The sequence below is a fragment of the Gopherus flavomarginatus genome, chromosome 5, assembly GCF_025201925.1.
Source record: "Gopherus flavomarginatus isolate rGopFla2 chromosome 5, rGopFla2.mat.asm, whole genome shotgun sequence".
NCBI lineage: Eukaryota > Metazoa > Chordata > Testudines > Testudinidae > Gopherus > Gopherus flavomarginatus.
Window position 1 is genome coordinate 12,873,674 of NC_066621.1, and position 19,468 is coordinate 12,893,141.

At 47.4% G+C, this 19,468-nt stretch overlaps 1 protein-coding gene across 1 annotated transcript in view; it reads right to left on the reverse strand.

Annotated features, from left to right (window-relative positions):
* CR1 (complement C3b/C4b receptor 1 (Knops blood group)) overlaps positions 1-19,468 on the reverse strand; it is a 197,731-nt gene that overhangs the window by 60,131 nt on the left and 118,132 nt on the right. Inside the window, exons 31-44 of the mRNA XM_050953674.1 lie at positions 18,052-18,228; positions 17,272-17,454; positions 16,408-16,590; positions 15,445-15,621; positions 12,767-12,949; positions 11,900-12,082; positions 8,717-8,893; positions 5,827-6,009; positions 4,970-5,152; positions 4,212-4,394; positions 2,764-2,955; positions 2,422-2,518; positions 1,159-1,244; positions 411-593 (exon numbers count right to left, since the gene is read on the reverse strand). Of these exons, the coding sequence (XP_050809631.1) occupies positions 411-593; positions 1,159-1,244; positions 2,422-2,518; positions 2,764-2,955; positions 4,212-4,394; positions 4,970-5,152; positions 5,827-6,009; positions 8,717-8,893; positions 11,900-12,082; positions 12,767-12,949; positions 15,445-15,621; positions 16,408-16,590; positions 17,272-17,454; positions 18,052-18,228 (2,370 nt within the window). The remainder of the gene's footprint in view (positions 1-410; positions 594-1,158; positions 1,245-2,421; positions 2,519-2,763; positions 2,956-4,211; positions 4,395-4,969; positions 5,153-5,826; positions 6,010-8,716; positions 8,894-11,899; positions 12,083-12,766; positions 12,950-15,444; positions 15,622-16,407; positions 16,591-17,271; positions 17,455-18,051; positions 18,229-19,468) is intronic.

Genomic DNA, 19,468 nt, shown 5'->3' on the forward strand with positions numbered 1-19,468 from the left:
GCTTTCACCTTTAAGTTACAGAAATTCCCCTCAGCAGACCCATGGCTCTTGCCAACTTGGGTCACTTCTCACAGCTGGTGCAGTTTGAGGAATCATAACCCCCAAATGTATTGTGGGGAAGCACAAGGATTGCAATAAAACAGAAGGGACAAAATTACTCATCTGGCATCCCCACTGCTCTCAGAGCCCTGCCCCCAACCTGGTTCATTTCTTATTCTCTAGGTGTGTTCCTAACAATTGGGACCATCCATTTCTCCCATCAAACCAGTCTGTAAAGTCTCTTGATTTGAGGTGAGCATCAGGCAGGACAGATCCAGACTGGATTAGTGTTGGAGGTGCTCATAGATCAGACAGAAGGGAAACCTGTTTTTAGATGCATAATACAAACAAATCAGAGTTTTGACACTTGCCTGGCTCACAGACCGGCAAAGGTGGATCCCACGTGTCATCAGTTTGGCACTCACTCAGACTGTGACCCTTCATGGTGTAGCCAGGATCACACACAAAGGTAACATTGTCTTTATACGAATAGACATGTCTGTCATCTGATACTCTTCTTCCATTCTGGATCTGCGGGGCTGGGCATCTAACCTCTGAAAAAGAAACACTTTAGGTGAAACAGGGCCAGAGAGAAAGAAAAAAATCTCTGCACCCTACGCAGCTCTCAAGCCTTTTTTAGGCTTTCAACATTTTCCATGTCACTTGTTGCACTAGCCAATATTACTCCTACTTGAAACTACAGATTGTTGTGGGAAATTTGGAGGGCTATCCTGGGACAAGGAGATGGAGATACACTGGTCACAGTGTAGGTCCCTTCATAGCAACTTTACAAGTGTTCTCTCCTCAAAGAGTGTCCTCTGTACAATCCCCCCTCACATATGCCTATAATCCTGAGAGGCTCTTGTGGCTAATGTACTGGCTCGGGACTTGGAGATCTGGTTTAAATTTTTGGCTGTGCCACTGACCAAATCAGTATATCACGCTGGATAACTAATCTCTCTTTGCCTCATTTTTCCCTCTCTAAAGTGGAGATCATAATTCTTTCCTCCCTCTTAATTAACATTTGTGAGGCAAGCAAATGGGCACATGTAACAACATGGACAGACAGCTGTGACCTACTTAGGTAAGCACCTGGACGGACATTTATAATTTACTTACTCTCACAAAGGGGAACTTCACCACTCCATGCAACACGCATGCCAGAAATCTCACATCGTCTGTAAGGCTGTCCAATCAACCGGTGCCTGGAATTAGGCAGAGGGGGTTATCAGTTATTACCTAGTCCTTTGGTTAGGAGTTCTCCTGTGAAGCTCAGTTATTTGGGAAGCTCTTCTCCCGAGCAACAGCAGACACCAACTACTGAGTGATGATCATAGGAGAAAAGGCTCCTTGCCAACTCAGAACTCCCCAGCCCCCTGTAGAATTAAACCATGGAACAGAATTCTATGTAGACCAAATGAACTGGCACTCTTTGAACCAGGGGATCCAAATGTCCTTCCTGTGCCCTCAAGTCCTCCTCATCACAGCAGCATAATCATTCCCCACTATGGAATCACAAGCCACAGGCAAACTAGTAACAGCATTTTCTCGCAGCACTTTCTGGCAAGTTGCTGCAGGAGGGGTATTATTATGCCTGATTGAGAGGGGTTTTGTTTTTCTCATGATGGATGAGATAAGTTTTTGAGGCAGTGGGCCAGGGAGACCCAGCTGGGGTCTGGATAGCTTGAGATTCATAAACTAAGTCAATCATGACTGTTGTAACCCATGCAAGAGTAACACTCCACCCCAGCAGAGAGGTCCAAATAGAAAGACACTGTACAGCAAATCTCAGCTGAGCTGGCTCTGGAGTTCAGCAGCCAGCTGTTGTTACAGGCAGCGGCTGTGCAATGGGACTTTCTGCAGTTACAGGCTCTTCCCTTTCGCCCCCACATACGACACGCTCTACAAGGCCACAAGCCAGCACTACAGCTGCAGACCTTTGTTTCTCAGACCCCAAAGCACAGTCCTAGTCTTCAAATGGAGAGGGCAAGGGACGGCCTCTTCTGCCACCTTATCCCCAGCACTCTCACTCGGACACCTTCCCCAGCAGGTTCCCCTTGGAGACACCTCCTCAGTCTGGCAGGTGGGCAGTTAGTCAGTGAAAACCCTTCCACAGAACTCCATACCAGAAAACTGCCTTTTCCAATTATTCAGAAGAAGAACTGTTCCCCTGTCAAAGCAGGGGTAAAATCCAAGAGATTCCAAGGTTTGCCCCGGTCACTTGGATCCTACTCAGAGGAGTCATCTGTGCTCAGTCAGCACCTTCAGGCAGTATGGAAGAGTAAAGTGCTTTCAGGAGTTGGGGGAATATGAGGATATCCATTTGTGTTCCACAGCTGCAAGCTAAACACAAGTAGTCAGCTCAGGCAGTATGAAACTTACCCTTCTTCACACGTGAAGTTGACGGTTGACCCAAAGAGAATATCTGTTATAATAACTCTACCGTTCTCTGGCTCTCCTGGATGACCACACGATTTCTCTGGTAGAGAACAAGGCAAAGATTAGGCTTCTCTCTTTCAATGCAACAATTATCCGAGGGATCTGTCCCTATTTAACACACTCCACAAAGAAGGCATTTAGAAGGCCCAGAATAGCCACAGCTAGAGAACTTGACTAGTTACTATTAACTATTTAAAGGCACATTAATTGTATCCATGCTGCAAAATGTTATTGCTATTAAGACCTTTATCGAACAATGGAAACAAAATCCATGAAGATATTCACTTTTACAGAACTTGAGCGCTTCTGACCACTTTCGATTTTGAAAGCATGTAATAGTGGGTGGTATCTGCGGCTGTCTGCTGTATCCAGGCCGGCAAGTATAGTTTATAGTCTTCCCAACAGGAAACGAAGACTGATTTTTATACTCGCTCTTCAGCTCAGCAAAGCTTAACCTCATTGGGACACCACAGCCATCTAGCAAGAAAGAAAACATACATGAGAAAAAAAACATATCTACTGAACTGGTATGTACCACGTCTGGCGCAGGCAGATAAAACAACAGTGTTACAAAGAAACAACTGCAGATCCACTTTATATAGATTCTTCTGGGTGTTACACTAGGATTAAAGTTGAGGGAAAGAGAACCTTCAGACAAAGACGCTACTACAACAAAAATCCATAGCTGGAGACTAAATCTCAAATAACATACACACTGAGCAAAACTCACCGGTGGCACAAGAACCTCTATTTCCTAATCAACTAAAACTTACGCACCTCCCCTTTTTACCTCTGGTTCTAATACCGATCCTTGGGCTGCCATACTCCCAGGATGCTAAAATGTGCCAGTTTTCAGTAGTACTGTCAGTGAAAGACTGAAGAATCACAATAGTTGCTTCTGGCCTTAAAGCATATGACTCTATAGGTTCAGCAATGCCCAGCAGAATTAATATCCACATATAGCATCATCTATCAAGGGACCCAAGCCCTTCACAAACTTTGATACAACAGCCCATTGACTCAAGATACTTAAGTTATCTCTTACTGTAATTTAGCAGCTGAGGTTATAGGATGAGCACACCACAACGATGGCAGACGTGGGAACATAAATTACCACTCATCATGCTGCCTCCACCATGAGAGCTGTCTTCTCATTCTATCTAGCAGTTGGTACACACCCAGAGTTGCACCCTGTGAGCTTTCAGAGTGTTCGGATGAATACACTCTCTGCCACTTTCTTCATTTACATTTTCAAATTCAAATGTCCCAAAAGGATATATTTGCTTTTGTAAGACCAGCGGGTTTCTGGGTTCACACCATTAGTTAAACCACTGCAATTCTGTGTGGACATGCCCTAAGAGTCTGCGAGGGAGTTTGTCTATAGAGTTATTTCTTTTGCAGAGCCTTTAACTTCATCTTCATTAGTATTTTTACACTATTCCATCTTCCTGCTGACACTTTTATAAATCCTTTCAACTGTAATCTTGTGCGGCAGAGCTCAGGGAGCTGTGCTCTCCACTGGCATCAGTGCTCAAGTTCCACTGAAGTGAACTGAGCTTCTTGTGCAAGCAGTGATTATAGCTCTGTCTCCCCCCCGGGGAGAATCTATTCCCAGCTGTGAATTGTGTTACATTAGCTGGTGTGTCTGAGCATTCTTTCTCTCATTTTAAATCCAGTTGGGTGACTGACACACCTACAGCCAAAGGGAAGAAGCCAACTGAAAATCCATTCACCTTCACAAAGAGGAGAAGGGTGGCTCCAAGTTCCAGATGTAGTACAATAGATGGAAGCCTCTCCACGGAGGGCGTAGCCAGGTTCACAGCTGTAGTTCACATATGTACCACTGGGGAAAGCTGCCAATGGCTTGGCATTGTGCTTCCCTTTGATAATGAATGGAGGTGGGGGACACGGCAACGCTAACGGGGGAGAGGGAAAGAAGAATATTTCAGTGAAAATCTGAATCCTGTTCAAGAAGAGCTTAAAATACGCTGGTCTGCAGGATGGGGGAAAGCCCAGAATGCATGAGTTATGTCACACCCTCCATTGCACCAGTGATGCAACACATCCAAAAAAGATAAATATCACCAGCCTAGATTCACCCTTCACCCACAAACTCAGATTTTCCCAATCTGCTACTTTTCTGTTCCTACAAATCTCCCTTGACTGCCTTAAGAATCCCAAACAGAATTTGTTGAGAAGGAACGAGATCTGCTGTTTTGTGTTTCTATTCACACCTTTAGGATGCTCAGTGAGACAGACCATTGCCAGATCTCTGTCTGTCAGGAGGGCAGGGCAGGATACAGGGGATCAGCTATCACACTGACGAGAACAGTCAAGAGATCGGGGGTGGGTGGATATTTGTATGTTCCCCATTCACAGCTAAAAAGTGACCTCAGGATTCAAAGGAAATTTAATTTTTAGCCTCCCAGCACATCTCTACCAGATGTTGATCATCTCAGTTACCCAGCAATCAGCCTAGATTCACACTTACCCTGCATGCAGACTGGAACAGGAGGATCCCAGGTTCCTTCATCTCGGCACTGAATCTGACGACTGCCATTCAGGGTGTAGCCAGGATCACATTCAAACCTAATCGTGTCCCTGGGTCGATAGACAGGTCCACGTCCAGCTACTTTTCTTCCATTCTGGATTTCTGGGGCGATGCAGAGAACCTCTGAAATTGAAAAGGCGCAGAAGGCGTCAGTCTGCCTGGCAAGTGGGGCTGTTCAGTGAGCGCTTGGCACCTGTGCTCTGGACTGGCTGGGGAGAGTTGATGGTGCTGCTTTTAACCCCTAAACTGCAAACACTTTAGTGCTAGCCTGCCTAAAACCACATCCCACAGGTACCATACTGCTCCTCTTGTGGTGAATAGAGGGCCCAGGTGGTTCTCTCTCAGTGATAGGAGAGCAGGGCTGGCAGGAGAGCCCATTGTGAGGGGCTCTCAGTTTGGCACCTTGGTCTTCAACAGTACTGGCCTGTTTGCCTTCGGGGGACACACTTTCCTCTTCACTTAGTGTGTAGCAAGGGTGGGGATAGCGTGCCTGTCTGTGAGTGTAAGGGGAGCATGGAGATTATTTGCCAGTGTTTCTAATTTATGACAAGGGTGCCCAGGGTTTCAGACGGGCACAGCTTTTTAATATTTTATTAACGGGATGTGTATGCTTAGGAGTGCAGAGTTTGCATACAGCACCTTTATTTTCAAAAGTATTTATTTCACCCAATGTCTAATTAAATGGAGCATTAATTCCATGCTATTAAATTTGTTGCACAGGTGACCTTGTCTTTTGAGTTAAATCCTATGGCAGGAGCTTCATCCTCTTAGTTCTAGGTAACAGAACATAAACACACCTTCACACCGAGGAGTGGGAGGGCTCCACGTTCCAGATGCCATACAGTAAATAGATGCCTGTCCAGTAAGGAAGTAGCCGGGCTCACAGCTGTAATTTACAGACATTCCACTGGTGAACACTGCCAAGTCCTGGCCGCTGGGCTTCCCGTTGGCGATGGCTGGAGGAGAGGGACACTGCAGCACTGCAGGGAGGGAAGAGAGTCTTAACTGAAGCAGAGCTCATACAGGCTGATCTCCAGAAGGGAAAAGATCCACATTCTTGTGTTGAGTCGTGCCCCAACGCAACAGCAGTGAGGCAAATGCACATCAGGGGTAAAGTTACTGACCTCTATCCAGTCACATCACACCAAATACCTATAAAGCACAATGACACAGGGTATGTCTACACTATGGGATTATTCTGATTTTACATACACCGGTTTTGTAAAGGAGATTGTATAAAGTCGAGTGCACGTGGCCAGATTAAGCACATTAATTCGGTGGTGTGCATCCATGTACTGAGGTTAGCATCGATTTCCGGAGCGTTGCACTGTGGGTAGCTATCCCGTAGCTATCCCATAGTTCCCGCAGTCTCCCCTGCCCATTGGAATTCTGGGTTGAGATCCCAATGCAAAAACAGTGTCACGGGTGATTCTAGGTAAATGTCGTCACTCAATCCTTCCTCCGTGAAAGCAACGGCAGACAATCATTTCGCGCCCTGTTTCCCTGGACTGCCCTGGCAGATGCCATAGCATGACAACCATGGAGCCTCTTTTGCCTTTTGTCACTGTATGTGTACTGGATGCTGCTGACAGAGGCGGTACTGCAGTGCTACACAGCAGCATTCATTTGCCTTTGCAAGGTAGCAGAGATGGTTACCATCCCTATTGCACTGCCTGCCATTGTAAGTTGGTGATGAGATGACGATTATCAATCATTTTGTACCGTTTGCAATTTGAAGTTGGCGATGACGGTTATCAATCATTTTGTACCATCTGCTGCTGTCATGGGTGCTCCTGGCTGGCCTCGCTGAGGTCGGCCGGGGGCGCATTGACAAAAATGGGAATGACTCCCCGGGTCATGCCCTTCTTTATGTTTTGTCTAAAAATAGAGTCAGTCCTGCCTAGAATATGGGGCAAGTCTACTAGAGAGCCAGAGAGCACAGCCGCTCCGGGTCAGAGCCCCAGAGATCCCGCAGAAATGATGAGCTGCATGCCATTCTAGGGGGTGCCCCTGCAACAACCCCACCCGTTGCTTCCCTCCCCCCACCCTCCTGGGCTACCATGGCAGTGTCCCCCCATTTGTGTGATGAAGTAATAAAGAATGCAGGAATAAGAAACACTGACTTTTTAGCGAGATAAAATGAAGGGGAGGCAGCCTCCAGCTGCTATGATAGTCCAGGTGGTACAGAATCTTTTCTTTAGACACGAAAGGGGCGGGGGAGGCTGATGGAGCTCGGGCTCCAGCTGCTAAGATGAGGACGGTTACCCAGCGTTTTGCACCGTCTGCCAGGAATGACAGGGAGTCATTTTTACCCAGGCGCTCCCGCCTGACCTCACCGAGGCCAGCCAGGAGCATTCACGGGATGATGACGGTTTTCCACCATTTTGTACCGTCTGCCATCAGGAAAGGAAGGGGAGGGGATGCTGCTGTTCAGCACCGCAGCACTGCATCTACCAGCAGCATGCAGTAGAGATACGGTGACATTGAAAAATGGTAAGAAACGATTTTTTTCCCCTTTTCTTTCACGGGGGGAGGGAGGGGTGGGAAATTGACGAGATATACTCTGAACCACCTGGGACAATGTTTTTGACCCTATAGGCATTGGGAGCTCAGCCAAGAATGCAAATGCTTTTCGGAGACTGTGTGGACTGTGGGACAGCTGGAGTTCTCAGTCCCCCCTCCCTCTCTCCATAAGCATCCATTTGATTCTTTGGCTTTCCATTATGCTTGTCACACAGCACTGTGCTGAGTCCCTGCTGTGGCCTCTGTCTATCATAGCCTGGAGATTTTTTCAAATGCTTTGTCATTTGGTCTTCTGTAACGGAGGTCTGATAGAACAGATTTCTCTCCCCATACAGCGATCAGATCCAGTATCTCCCATACGGTCCATGCTGGAGCTCTTTTTGGATTTGGGACTGCATGGCCACCCGTGGTGATCAGAGCTCCATGCTGGGCAACAGGAAATGAAATTCAAAAGTTCACGGGGCTTTTCCTGTCTACCTGGCCAGTGCATGCGAGTTCAGATTGTTTTCCAGAGTGGTCACAATGGTGCACTGTGGGATACCACCCGGAGGCCAATACCGTCGATTTGCGGCCACACTAACCCTAATCCGACATGGCAATACCAATTTCAACGCTACTCCTCTCGTCGGGGAGGAGTACAGAAACCGGTTTAAAGAGCCCTTTACAGCAATATAAAGGGTCTCGTAGTGTGGATGGGTGCAGGGTTAAATCAGTTTAATGCTGCTAAATTCGGTATAAACGCATAGCGTAGACCAGGCCACAGTCATGCTTCTTGCAAACCCCAGACATTTTCCCAGCCACCCTAGTAAGGGGCCAAGGGCTATGTGCACTGTATATTTTGTGTTTGGAAATGCTGCCACTTTCGGACTATTTCTTGGTTGATAGGGGCCATCCATAAGTTCCCTTAACTTGGGAGGGGGGTTAAGTTGGCAAAGCTGACCAGGACTCAGTTCTGCAGGAATCTTTTTGGAGAGTGGAAAAGCCCGGATACTATGGAGTGGACCAAGGGAAACACTGGGATAGCTACACACATATTTGTATTTCCCTTTTCTGATCTCAAACTAATCCCACAGTCCTTTTGGCCTCCATACTCAGCCGTGCCAGATCTTACTCATCACAATGGGATCAAAGATAACCCATCTTCAAAGCCTTAGTCACACTTACTTCTTTCACAGACAGGGACAGGAGGATCCCATCTACCATCATCTTGGCACTGAGTCTCGGGGCTGCCGCTCAAGGTGTAACCAGGGTTGCATTCAAACACAGCGATGTCTCTGGGTCTGTAGGCAGGCTGTACCCCATTTGTTCTGCCATTCTCCACTTCTGGGCTTATGCACATGGCTGAAGGGGAAAGATTAAGCTTAAGCTTATCAAACCCTTTAGACTCTAACGCACATGTGGGATGGAATGGACTGAGCCATATCCTTTCATAAGACTTTTACTGTACTTCAGTTTCATAACTATTTCTACACTCTGACGTCCTCTTGTCACCTGTGTCAATTCTTTCACTATGAACAGTATCCAGCTGGACGCGCAGAACCATTCACCACTGGTACAAGTAGATGCAAAGCCACTGAAGTTAAAGGAGCTCCTCTTGCCAGCAGTGACTTTGGCCCCTGTGTTACCCGGGGTTCTTTCAACCCATAGCTCTTGGTAACTTTTACTCTGTGTGAGGAGGTGTCAGGAAATAAATCAAGGGAGACACGGCCGTCCAACTGATAGATGGCTGGCACAAACAGGACAACACAAGAGTGCTTTCACTTAACGCTAAACTTTACTAGTCTCAAGCACTTGCACACGTCCACAACAAGATTAGTGAAACACTCGCAACCTTTGATAATTACCAAAACTGAGTGTGGCTTTTGAGTGACACAGCGGCAGCCTGTGTGCCGGTGGGGAACATGAGATGCATCCAGAGGGAGAGACCAGTCCCGAAGAGTCCCCCAATGAGTCCCACTATCTCAAGCTTTTTCCCCTTATTTATATATTAGTAATAGAATGACATGTCCCTTAAAGAAGCCTTGTTAAGTAAGCATTTCAATGATCAAGCAGGAATTCCTTCTGATTATTGATTAACCAGGTGTGGGTTTTTCCAGAGTCTGCAGCCTTGAGACCCCAACACACATTCCTTGGGCACATCCTGCTCTTCTAAAATGTATCAGCAACTTCAATACAATTCTTATGAGGAAGGACGCGGGGTCAAGCTGCCCTTTCTGAGGCACACAAAACCAGCTCCCCTTCTGCCTTGGTCAAGCTGAGATTGCTGAATGACCTATTTACAGCTTGCTGACTAGGCCGCCTTTAACAATAATCCATAGTGGTTTTAGGCACTTTACTGGTTTGCCAAAGTCTCCCTGTATACGTGTGTCTCACTGGACGTTTAGTCACCAGCTGTGGAATTTGCTGAAATGGTGGTGTGTCTCATAGTTCTTGTGGTCTCAATTTAAATTCTCATGTGTGTCTGACATACCAAGTGAGGCAAAGGGAAGCAGCAAACAGAACAGAAATACACCTTCACATTGAGTGTAGGGGTTGCGCTAAGATCCAGACCCTGTACAATGAAGTGATGCCTCCCCAAAAAGAGAGCAGTCAGAGGGAGAGTTCTGCTGCTTTGTGTTTCCATTCACAACTTTAGGACGACCAGTGAGACAGACCATTGCCAGATCTCTGTCTGTCAGGAGGGCAGGGCAGGATGCAGGCAGGGGTGAAAGTAACTTAAAGGATTTGCCAGTACTCCAGAGTCCTGCAGAGGGGGAGTGGCCTCAACCGGAAGAGGCGTGTCCTCTATCAGAAGAGGTGGGGCCTTTAAATCCTGGGGCTTTTAAATCAGGATTTAAAGGGCTCAGGGATTCGGCTGAAGCTAGGAGCCGGGCCCTTTAAATCACCCCGGAGCTACCGGATGCAGAGGCGGCTGGGAGCCCTGGGGTTTGGGCAGGGGTGAAAGTAATTTACGTTTCTTACCCATATGGTCCAATCGCAAGCAACCCACCTCTCCTACGTACTTCATGGATCCCGCCCATTGCATGACATAGATAGAGAAAATAAAGCTACTATTACTACTACCAGTACTGCCTGTAATAAAACTTAACTTAACTATTGGAATAAGCCTGAAAATGTGAAAACTCACTGTCACATTTTTCTCCGTGTCTTCCCTCCTCCTCCAGCCAGACTGCAGACACTAGGCTCCATGCTTTCTCCCTGCCTGGCACTGAGCAGCAGCAGCTGCAGGGGCTTCCCTCTAGCTTGCAGCAGGGAGCAGGGAGACTGGCTGAGGGAGGGAGAAGCCTGCCTCCTGCACAACAACAGTTTAAACTCAGCTGTTCCCTGCGCAGTTCAGTAACATTTCAAAGAGGATCTGCAAGCAGTTTGGACATCACAACCAAGATCCTCTGCTGGGGAGGGAATGAGATAGATTTGAACTTGGAAATGGTTCCTGATTTTGATTGTGTTTTTTGTATATAGGAGATCCCCTCATCCCGGGGGCAGAAAAGAACTGCCCCTGCCATGGTCACACACACCCTCCTCTCCCTCCACCCCCACTCCCCAACAACAATTGGGAGTGAAATTAACGAAGATGCCAGAAACAACGTCTAACCCTGGGGGCTGAACTGCGCAGGGAACAGCTGAGTTTAAACTGTTCTTATGCAGGCAGCAGCAGCAGGCATCTCAGCCAGTGTCCCTACTGCAAGCTAGAGCCTAGAGGAGAATCCTTGCGGGGGTCTGGGGGAGAGGACGGGAGGAATGCAAAGCCTTGTCTGCAGCCTGGCTGGAGGAAGGGGAGGGAGGAGACGAGAAACCAATGAGACAGTGAGTTTTCCCCCTTCCACCTGCTTTTATTAGCTCTGGATTTAAGCTGTGCAGCTAAATGCTTGTATTTGTTGTCTATATTAGTAATGGAGACAAGATCCCCTCATCCCCGGGGGCATACAAGGACTTCCCCTGCCATGGTCAAACCCACTCTCCCCACTCCCCTCAGCTACTGTGAGTGAAATTAACAAGGATACCAGAAACCACTCCTAACCGTGAGGGCTGAACCACTCAGGGAACAGCTGAGTTTAAACTAATCTTATGGAGGAGGAAGGCTTCTCTCTCCCTCAGCCAGTCTCCTTTTATTATCGGTCCTCTGTCCCGGCCTGTACCGGCTTACTTTCACCTGTGGATGCAGGGGATCAGCTATCACAGTGATAAGCATAGACAAGAGATTAGAGGGTGGGTGGATATTTCCCCATTCACAGCTGAAAAGTGTCCCCAGGATTCAAAGGATGTTTATTTTTTAGCCTCCAGGCACAACCCTCCCAGATATTGATCACCTCAGTTACCCAGCAGTCAACCTAGATTCACACTTACCCTGTATGCAGACTGGAACAGGAGGATCCCAGGTTCCTTCATCTTGGCACCGAATCTGATGGCTGCCATTCAGGGTGTAGCCAGGATCACATTCAAACCTTAACATGTCCATGGGTCTATAGACAGGTCCATGTCCAGCAACTTTTCTTCCATTCTGGATTTCTGGGGCGATGCAGAGAACCTCTGAAATTGAAAAGGTGTAGAAGGAGTCACAATGCACCGGCAAGGGTGCTGTTCAGTAGGGGCTTGGCACCTGTGCTCTGCACTGGCTCCCTACCAGTTTCTGGGGAGAGTTGATCATGTTTCTTTTAACCTCTAACATGCAAATACTTTAGTGCTTGCTTGCCTAATACCACATCCCACAGGTACCATACTGCTCCTCTCATGGTGAATAGAGGGCCCAGGTGGTTCCCTCGCAGTGAGAGAGAGAGAGAGAGAGAGAGAGCGCAGAGCTGGTGGGAGAGCTCCTTGTGAGAGGCCCTCAGGTTGACGCCTTGGTCTTAAACAGTACTGGCCTGTTGGCCTCTGGGGGGACACACTTTCCTCTTCACTCAGCATGTAGCAAGGGTGAGGATAGCGTGCCTGTCTGTGAGTGTGAGGGGAGTATGAGATTAGTTGATAGTGTTTCTAATTTATGTTAAGGGTGTCCAGGGTTTCAGTCTAACGTGGTGTGTGTACGCTTAGGAGTGCAGAGTCTGCATACAGCACATTTATTTTCAAAAGCATTTATTTCACTCTGTCTCTATTTAAATGGAGATTTTATTCTCTGCTATTAAATTTTGTTGCACCGGTGACCTTTGCTTTTAAGTTAAATCCTGTGGTAGGAACTTCTTCCTCTTAGTTCTAGGTAACAGAACATAAACGCACCTTCACACCGAGGAAGGGGAGGGCTCCACGTTCCGGATGCCGTACAATAAATAGATGCCTGCCCAGTAAGGGAGTAGCCTGGCTCACAGCTGTAATTTACAGACATTCCACTGGTGAACACTGCCAAGTCCTGGCTGCTGGGCTTCCCGTTGGCGACGGCTGGAGGAGATGGACACTGCAGCACTGCAGGGAGGGAAGAGAGTCTCAACTGAAGCAGAGCTCATACAGGCTGATCTCCAGAAGGGAAAAGATCTATATGCTTGTGTTGAGTCGTGCCCAATGCAACAGCAGTGAGGCAAATGCACATCAGGGGTAAAGTTACTGACCTTCAACCATTCACATCCTCCCAAATAGCTATAAAGCACGATGACTCAGTCATGCTTCTTGTAACCTCCAGCCATTTTCCCAGATGCCTTAGTAAGGTCCAAGGGCTATTTCCACTGTGTATTTTATGTTTACATTGGAAATTCTGCCACTTTGGGACTATTTATTAGTTGGTAGGGGCCATCCATAAGTTCCCTTAACTTGGGAGGGGAGTTAAGTGGGCAAAGCTGACCAGGATTCAGTTCTGCATGGATCATTTGGAGAGTGGAAAAGCCCAGATACTATGGAGAGGAGCAAGGGAAACACTGGGATAGCTACAGAGATAGTTGCATTTCCCTTTTCAGATCTCAGACTAATCCCACAGTTCTTTTGGCCTCCATACTCAGCCCTACCAGTATGGCCTCCCATACTCAACACAATGGGATCAAAGATAACTCACCATCAAAGCCTTAGCCCTTGTCTACACTGCGACTTTAGGTCAAATTTAGGAGCGTTACATCCACATGACGAAGCCGTTTTTTTCAACATAAAGGGCTCTTAAAAATCGATTTCTGTACTCCTTCCCTGACCAAGGGATTAGCACTGAAATCGACATCGCTGGGTCGAATTTGGGGTAGTCTGGATGCAATTTGACGTCATTGGCCTCCAGGAGCTATCCCAGAGTGCTCCATTGTGACCACTCTGGACAGCACTTTGAACTCAGATGCACTAGCCAGGTACACAGGAAAAGCCCCGGGAACTTTTGAATTTCATTTTCTGTTTGGCCAGCGTGGCGAACTCAGCAGCACTCAGCAGCACAGATGACCATGCAGTCCCCCAGAATGTTTCTACGTTCCCCCTATCATCTCCATCCCTGAGGTTATCGCAGATTAGAAGGTGAAAAGAATGCACTCGCGATGACATGTTTTCTGAGCTCATGCAGTCCTCCCGCACTGATAGAGCACAGCATAATGCATGGAGGCATTCAGTGGCAGAGGCCAGGAAAGAATTGCTGTGTTTGCTTAATGGCAAAAGTATCACGTTTCGGTAGCAATCCTGCCTGAGCCAGGTCGCTGTGTCGTCCTTGGGCAGAGGCATGACCACTTTGTGAGCAGGAAGGCCATAGATATAGACACTGTAGCTTCTGTAGCTAGAGAAAACATTCCTGTGCATTCAGCAAAGTCTGTGGCAAAAAAAGAGTAGCCCCGAAGTGCAGTGGTGATCACATTCACCTAACACACGAAGCATCACCGGTTTGAAACCAGGCGGAAACAGGTCACTGCTCCTTTTTCTGACTCCCATCTTGCATTTTTAGACTTAGAACAGACCCCGCTGTGAAATTTTACTTTGAATTATATCAGTTATGAGTCAAATAATATGGAAGCTCTCTCTCAGTTATAGTCCTGGGTTCCTTACCCTTTCAGCTGCTCTGATAAATTAACATTTTTGTTAGGGGCGGGGGGCAATTTTCATGAAGCCTTTTATAGTGACTAAATGCTATCTAGGACCCCAAAATAATCTTAACGTGGCCCATAGAGTGCAATCTTTCGTTCTGGATTTGTCATTCCACAAGTTGAACTGCTCCTTAGTACAGTCCAGGCTTCATGAGCCATGGGAGCAAGGGGCAGGCTGGGGTAGGTACGACCGCGCGGTAATGCCGGCTGGGAGAGCAGCCTGAGGGAGAAGCTTCCAACCCACATGATATTCCAGGCAGGGACCAGGGCTGAATCTCCACGAGACAAACTTAAAGAAGAGAATGACCTGGAGTCACTCCCATTCAGTGCTCTAAGAGGAAGAGAGCCATATCTGTTCAGGCACCCCTGATTGACCTCACCAAGGTCTGCCAGCTGAGCAGGACCCCAGCTGTCAGGAGCCAGCAGACAGAGCCCCAGACTGACAGCAGGCTGAGCTGCTCAGCCTGCTGCTGGTCTGGGGCTCTGTCCACCGACCCACTCAGCCCACTGCCTGCCAGGGTTCCAATCATCCAGGCAGGCAGCGGGCTGAGTGGGTCCGGTGGACAGGTCACTGGAAAAAAGGCACAAAACGATTGTCTGCTGTTGCTTTCATGGAGGGGATGGGGGGCTGACGACATGCACCCAGAAACACCCGCGACAAAGTTTTTGCCCCATCAGGCATTGGGAACTCAACCCAGAATTCCAATGGCCGGTAGAGACTGAGGGAACTATGGAATAGCTACTCGCAGTGCCATGCTCCGAAAGTCAACATTAGCCTCGGTACTGTGGATGCACTCCGCCGAGTTAATAGTCTTAAGTGGGGACACACACAATCGACTGTATAAAATTGATTTTTAAAAAACTGACTTCTATAAATTTGACCTAATTTCGTAGAGTAGACATAGCCTTAGTCACACTTACTTCTTTCACAGACAGGGACAGGAGGATCCCATCCACCATCATCTTGGCACTGAGTCTCGGGGCTGCCGCTCAAGGTGTAACCAGGGTTGCATTTGAACACAACAATGTCTCTGGGCCTGTAGGCAGGCTGTACCCCATTTGTTCTTCCATTCCCCACTTCTGGGCTTAAGCATGTCACTGAAAGGGAAAATATAACAAACCCTTTAGACTCTAACGCACGTGTGGGATGGAATGGACTGAGCCATTTCCTTTCATAAGTCTTTTACTGTATTTCAATTTCATAACTATTTCTACACTCTGACATCCTCTTGTCACCTGTGTCAGTTCTTTCACCATGAACATTACCCAGCTGCATGTGCAGAACCATTCACCACTGGTACAAGTGGATGCAAAGCTACTGAAGTTAAAGGAGCTCCTCTTGCCAGCAGTGGCTTTGGCCTGCATGTCTCACTGGAAGTTTAGTCCTCAGTCTCAGAATTTACTGAATTGGTGGCTTGTCTCAAAGTTCTCCTGATCTCAGTGTAAATCCCTGTATGTGTCTGATACACTGAGCGAGGCAAAGGGAAGCAGCAAACAGAACAGAAACGCACCTTCACATTGAGTGTGGGGGTTGCTCTAAGCTCCAGATGCTGTACAATGAAGTGATGCCTCCCAAAAAAGGGAGTAGTCGGGGGAGAGTTCTGCTGATTTGTGTTTCCATTCACACCTTTAGGACACTCAGTGAGACAGACCATTGCCAGATCTCTGTCTGTCAGGAGGGCAGGGCAAGATGCAGAGGATCAGCTATCACACTGACGAGTACAGTCAAGAGATCAGGGGTGGGTGGATATTTGTATGTTCCCCATTCACAACTGAAAAGTGACTCCAGGATTCAAGGGACATTTATTTTTTAGCCTCCAGGATCATCCTTACCAGATATTGATCATCTCAGTTACCCAGCAATCAGCCTAGATTCACTCTTACCCTGTATGCAGACTGGAACAGGAGGATCCCAGGTTCCTTCATCCTGGCACTGAATCTGACGACTGCCATTCAGGGTGTAGCCAGGATCACATTCAAACCTAACCGTGTCCCTGGGTTTATAGACAGGTCCACGTCCAGCAACTTTTCTTCCATTCTGGATTTCTGGGGCGATGCAGAGAACCTCTGAAATTGAAAAGGTGCAGAAAGAGTCACAATGCGCCGGCAAGGGTGCTGTTCAGTGGGGGCTTGGCACCTGTGCTCTGCACTGGCTCCCTACCAGTTTCTGGGGAGAGTTGATCATGTTTCTTTTAACCTCTAACATGCAAATACTTTAGTGCTTGCTTGCCTAATACCACATCCCACAGGTACCATACTGCTCCTCTCATGGTGAATAGAGGGCCCAGGTGGTTCCCTCGCAGTGAGAGAGAGAGAGCGAGCGAGCGAGCAGAGCTGGTGGGAGAGCTCCTTGTGAGGGGCCCTCAGGTTGGCGCCTTGGTCTTAAACAGTACTGGCCTGTCGGCCTTTGGGGGGACACACTTTCCTCTTCACTCAGCATGTAGCAAGGGTGAGGATAGCGTGCCTGTCTGTGAGTGTGAGGGGAGTATGAGATTAGTTGATAGTGTTTCTAATTTATGTTAAGGGTGTTCAGGGTTTCAGGCTAACGTGGTGTGTGTACGCTTAGGAGTGCAGAGTTTGCATACAGCACATTTATTTTCAAAAGCATTTATTTCACTCTGTCTCTATTTAAATGGAGATTTTATTCTCTGCTATTAAATTTGTTGCACAGGTGACCTTGTCTTTTGAGTTAAATCCTGTGGTAGGAGCTTCTTCCTCTTAGTTCTAGGTAACAGAACATAAATGCACCTTCACACCGAGGAAGGGGAGGGCTCCACGTTCCGGATGCCGTACAATAAATAGATGCCTGCCCAGTAAGGGAATAACCGGGCTCACAGCTGTAATTTACAGACATTCCACTGGTGAACACTGCCAAGTCCCGGCCACTGGGCTTCCCATTGGAGATGGCTGGAGGAGACGGACACTGCAGCACTGCAGGGAGGGAAGAGAGTCTTAACTGAAGCAGAGCTCATGCACGCTGATCTCCAGAAGGGAAAAGATTCACATGCTTGTATTGAGTCGTGCCCAACGCAACAGCAGTGAGGCAAATGCACATCAGCGGTAAAGTTACTGACCTTCAACCATTCACATCCCCCCAAATACCTATAAAGCACGGTGACTCAGTCATGCTTCTTGTATACCCCAGATATTTTCCCAGCCATCTTAGTAAGGGTCCAAGGACTATTTCCACTGTGTATTTTGTGTTTACATTGGAAATTCTGCCACTTTGGGATATTTATTAGTTGGTAGGGGCCATCCATAAGTTCCCTTAACTTGGGAGGGGGGTTAAGTGGGCAAGGCTGACCAGGACTCAGTTCTTCAGGGATCTTTTTGGAGAGTGGAAAAGCCCAGATGCTATGGAGTGGAGCAATGGAAACACTGGGATAGCTACAGAGATAGTTCCATTTTCTTTTTCAGATCTCAAACTAATCCCACAGTCCTTTTGGCCTCCATATTCAGCCCTGCCAGATCTTACTCATCACAATGGGATCAAAGATAACCCATCATCAAAGCCTTAGTCACACTTACTTCTTTCACAGACAGGGACAGGAGGATCCCATCTACCATCATCTTGGCACTGAGTCTCGGGGCTGCCGCTCAAGGTGTAACCAGGGTCACATTCAAACACAACGATGTCTCTGGGTCTGTAGGCAGGCTGTACCCCATTTGTTCTGCCATTCTCCACTTCTGGGCTTACGCACGTGGCTGAGCGGGAAAGCATAACAAACCCTTTAGACTCTAATGCACATGTGGGATGGAATGGACTGAGCCATTTCCTTTCATAAGTCTTTTACTGAACTTCAATTTCATAACTATTTCTACACTATGACGTCCTCTTGACACTTCTATCAATTCTTTCACCATGAACATGACCCAGCTGCTCTCGCAGAACCATTCACCACTGGTACAAGTGGATGCAAAGCCACTGAAGTTAAAGGAGCTCCTCTTGCCAGCAGTGACTTTGGCCTGCGTGTCTCACTGGAAGTTTAGTCCTCAGTCTCGGAATTTACTGAATTGGTGGCTTGTTTCAAAGTTCTCATGATCTCAATGTAAATCCTCGTGCGTGTCTGTCATAACATTTCTTCCCAGATCTGGACCTTAGCGTCCAAAATATGGGTGTTAGCATGAAAACCTCCAAGCTTAGTTACCAGCTTGGATCTGGTATCACTGCCACCAGCTAAGAATTATACAGTGCCTAGCTCACTGTGGTCTCCCCAAAACCTTCCCTGGGGGACCCCAAGACTCAGATTCCTTGAGTCTCACAACAAAGGGGAATAAACCATTTCCCTTCCCCCTCCTCCCCTCCAGGTGTTCCGTCCCTGGGTTCCTGGAGAGATATACAGAAGCAAGCTCCGTGAATCTAAACAGAGGGATTCCACCTTCCCTGTTTCAAGTCCTTGAAACACAAGCACCGAGAGAGCTAACCTCTCTCCCCCTTCACCCAGAGGGTATGCAAAGTCAGGCTTAGTAAATCTAACAAAAAGAGATTTTCCCCCTGACTTCTTCCTCCCACCAATTCCCTGGTGAGCTGCAGACTCAGTTCCCTGGAGTCCCCACTAAAGAAAAACTCCAACAGGTCTTAAAAAGAAAGCTTTATATAAAAAAAGAGAGAAAAAGGACCTAATATATAGTCTCTGTATCAAGGTGACAATATACAGGGTCAATTGCTTAAAGGGAAAAAATGAATAAACAGCCTTATCCAAAAAGAATACAATTCAAAACACTCCAGCAACTACACACACGTAAATACAAAAGAAAACAATATAAACCTATTGTCTTACTATCCTTGTACTTACAACTTGGAAACAGAAGATTAGAAAGCCAGGAGATAGAAAAATCACTCTCAGAGCCGAGAGGGTCAGACCCAAGACAAAGAACAAAGAACTCACACCCAAAACTTCCCTCCACCCAGATTTGAAAAAGTCTTGTTTCCTGATTGGTCCTC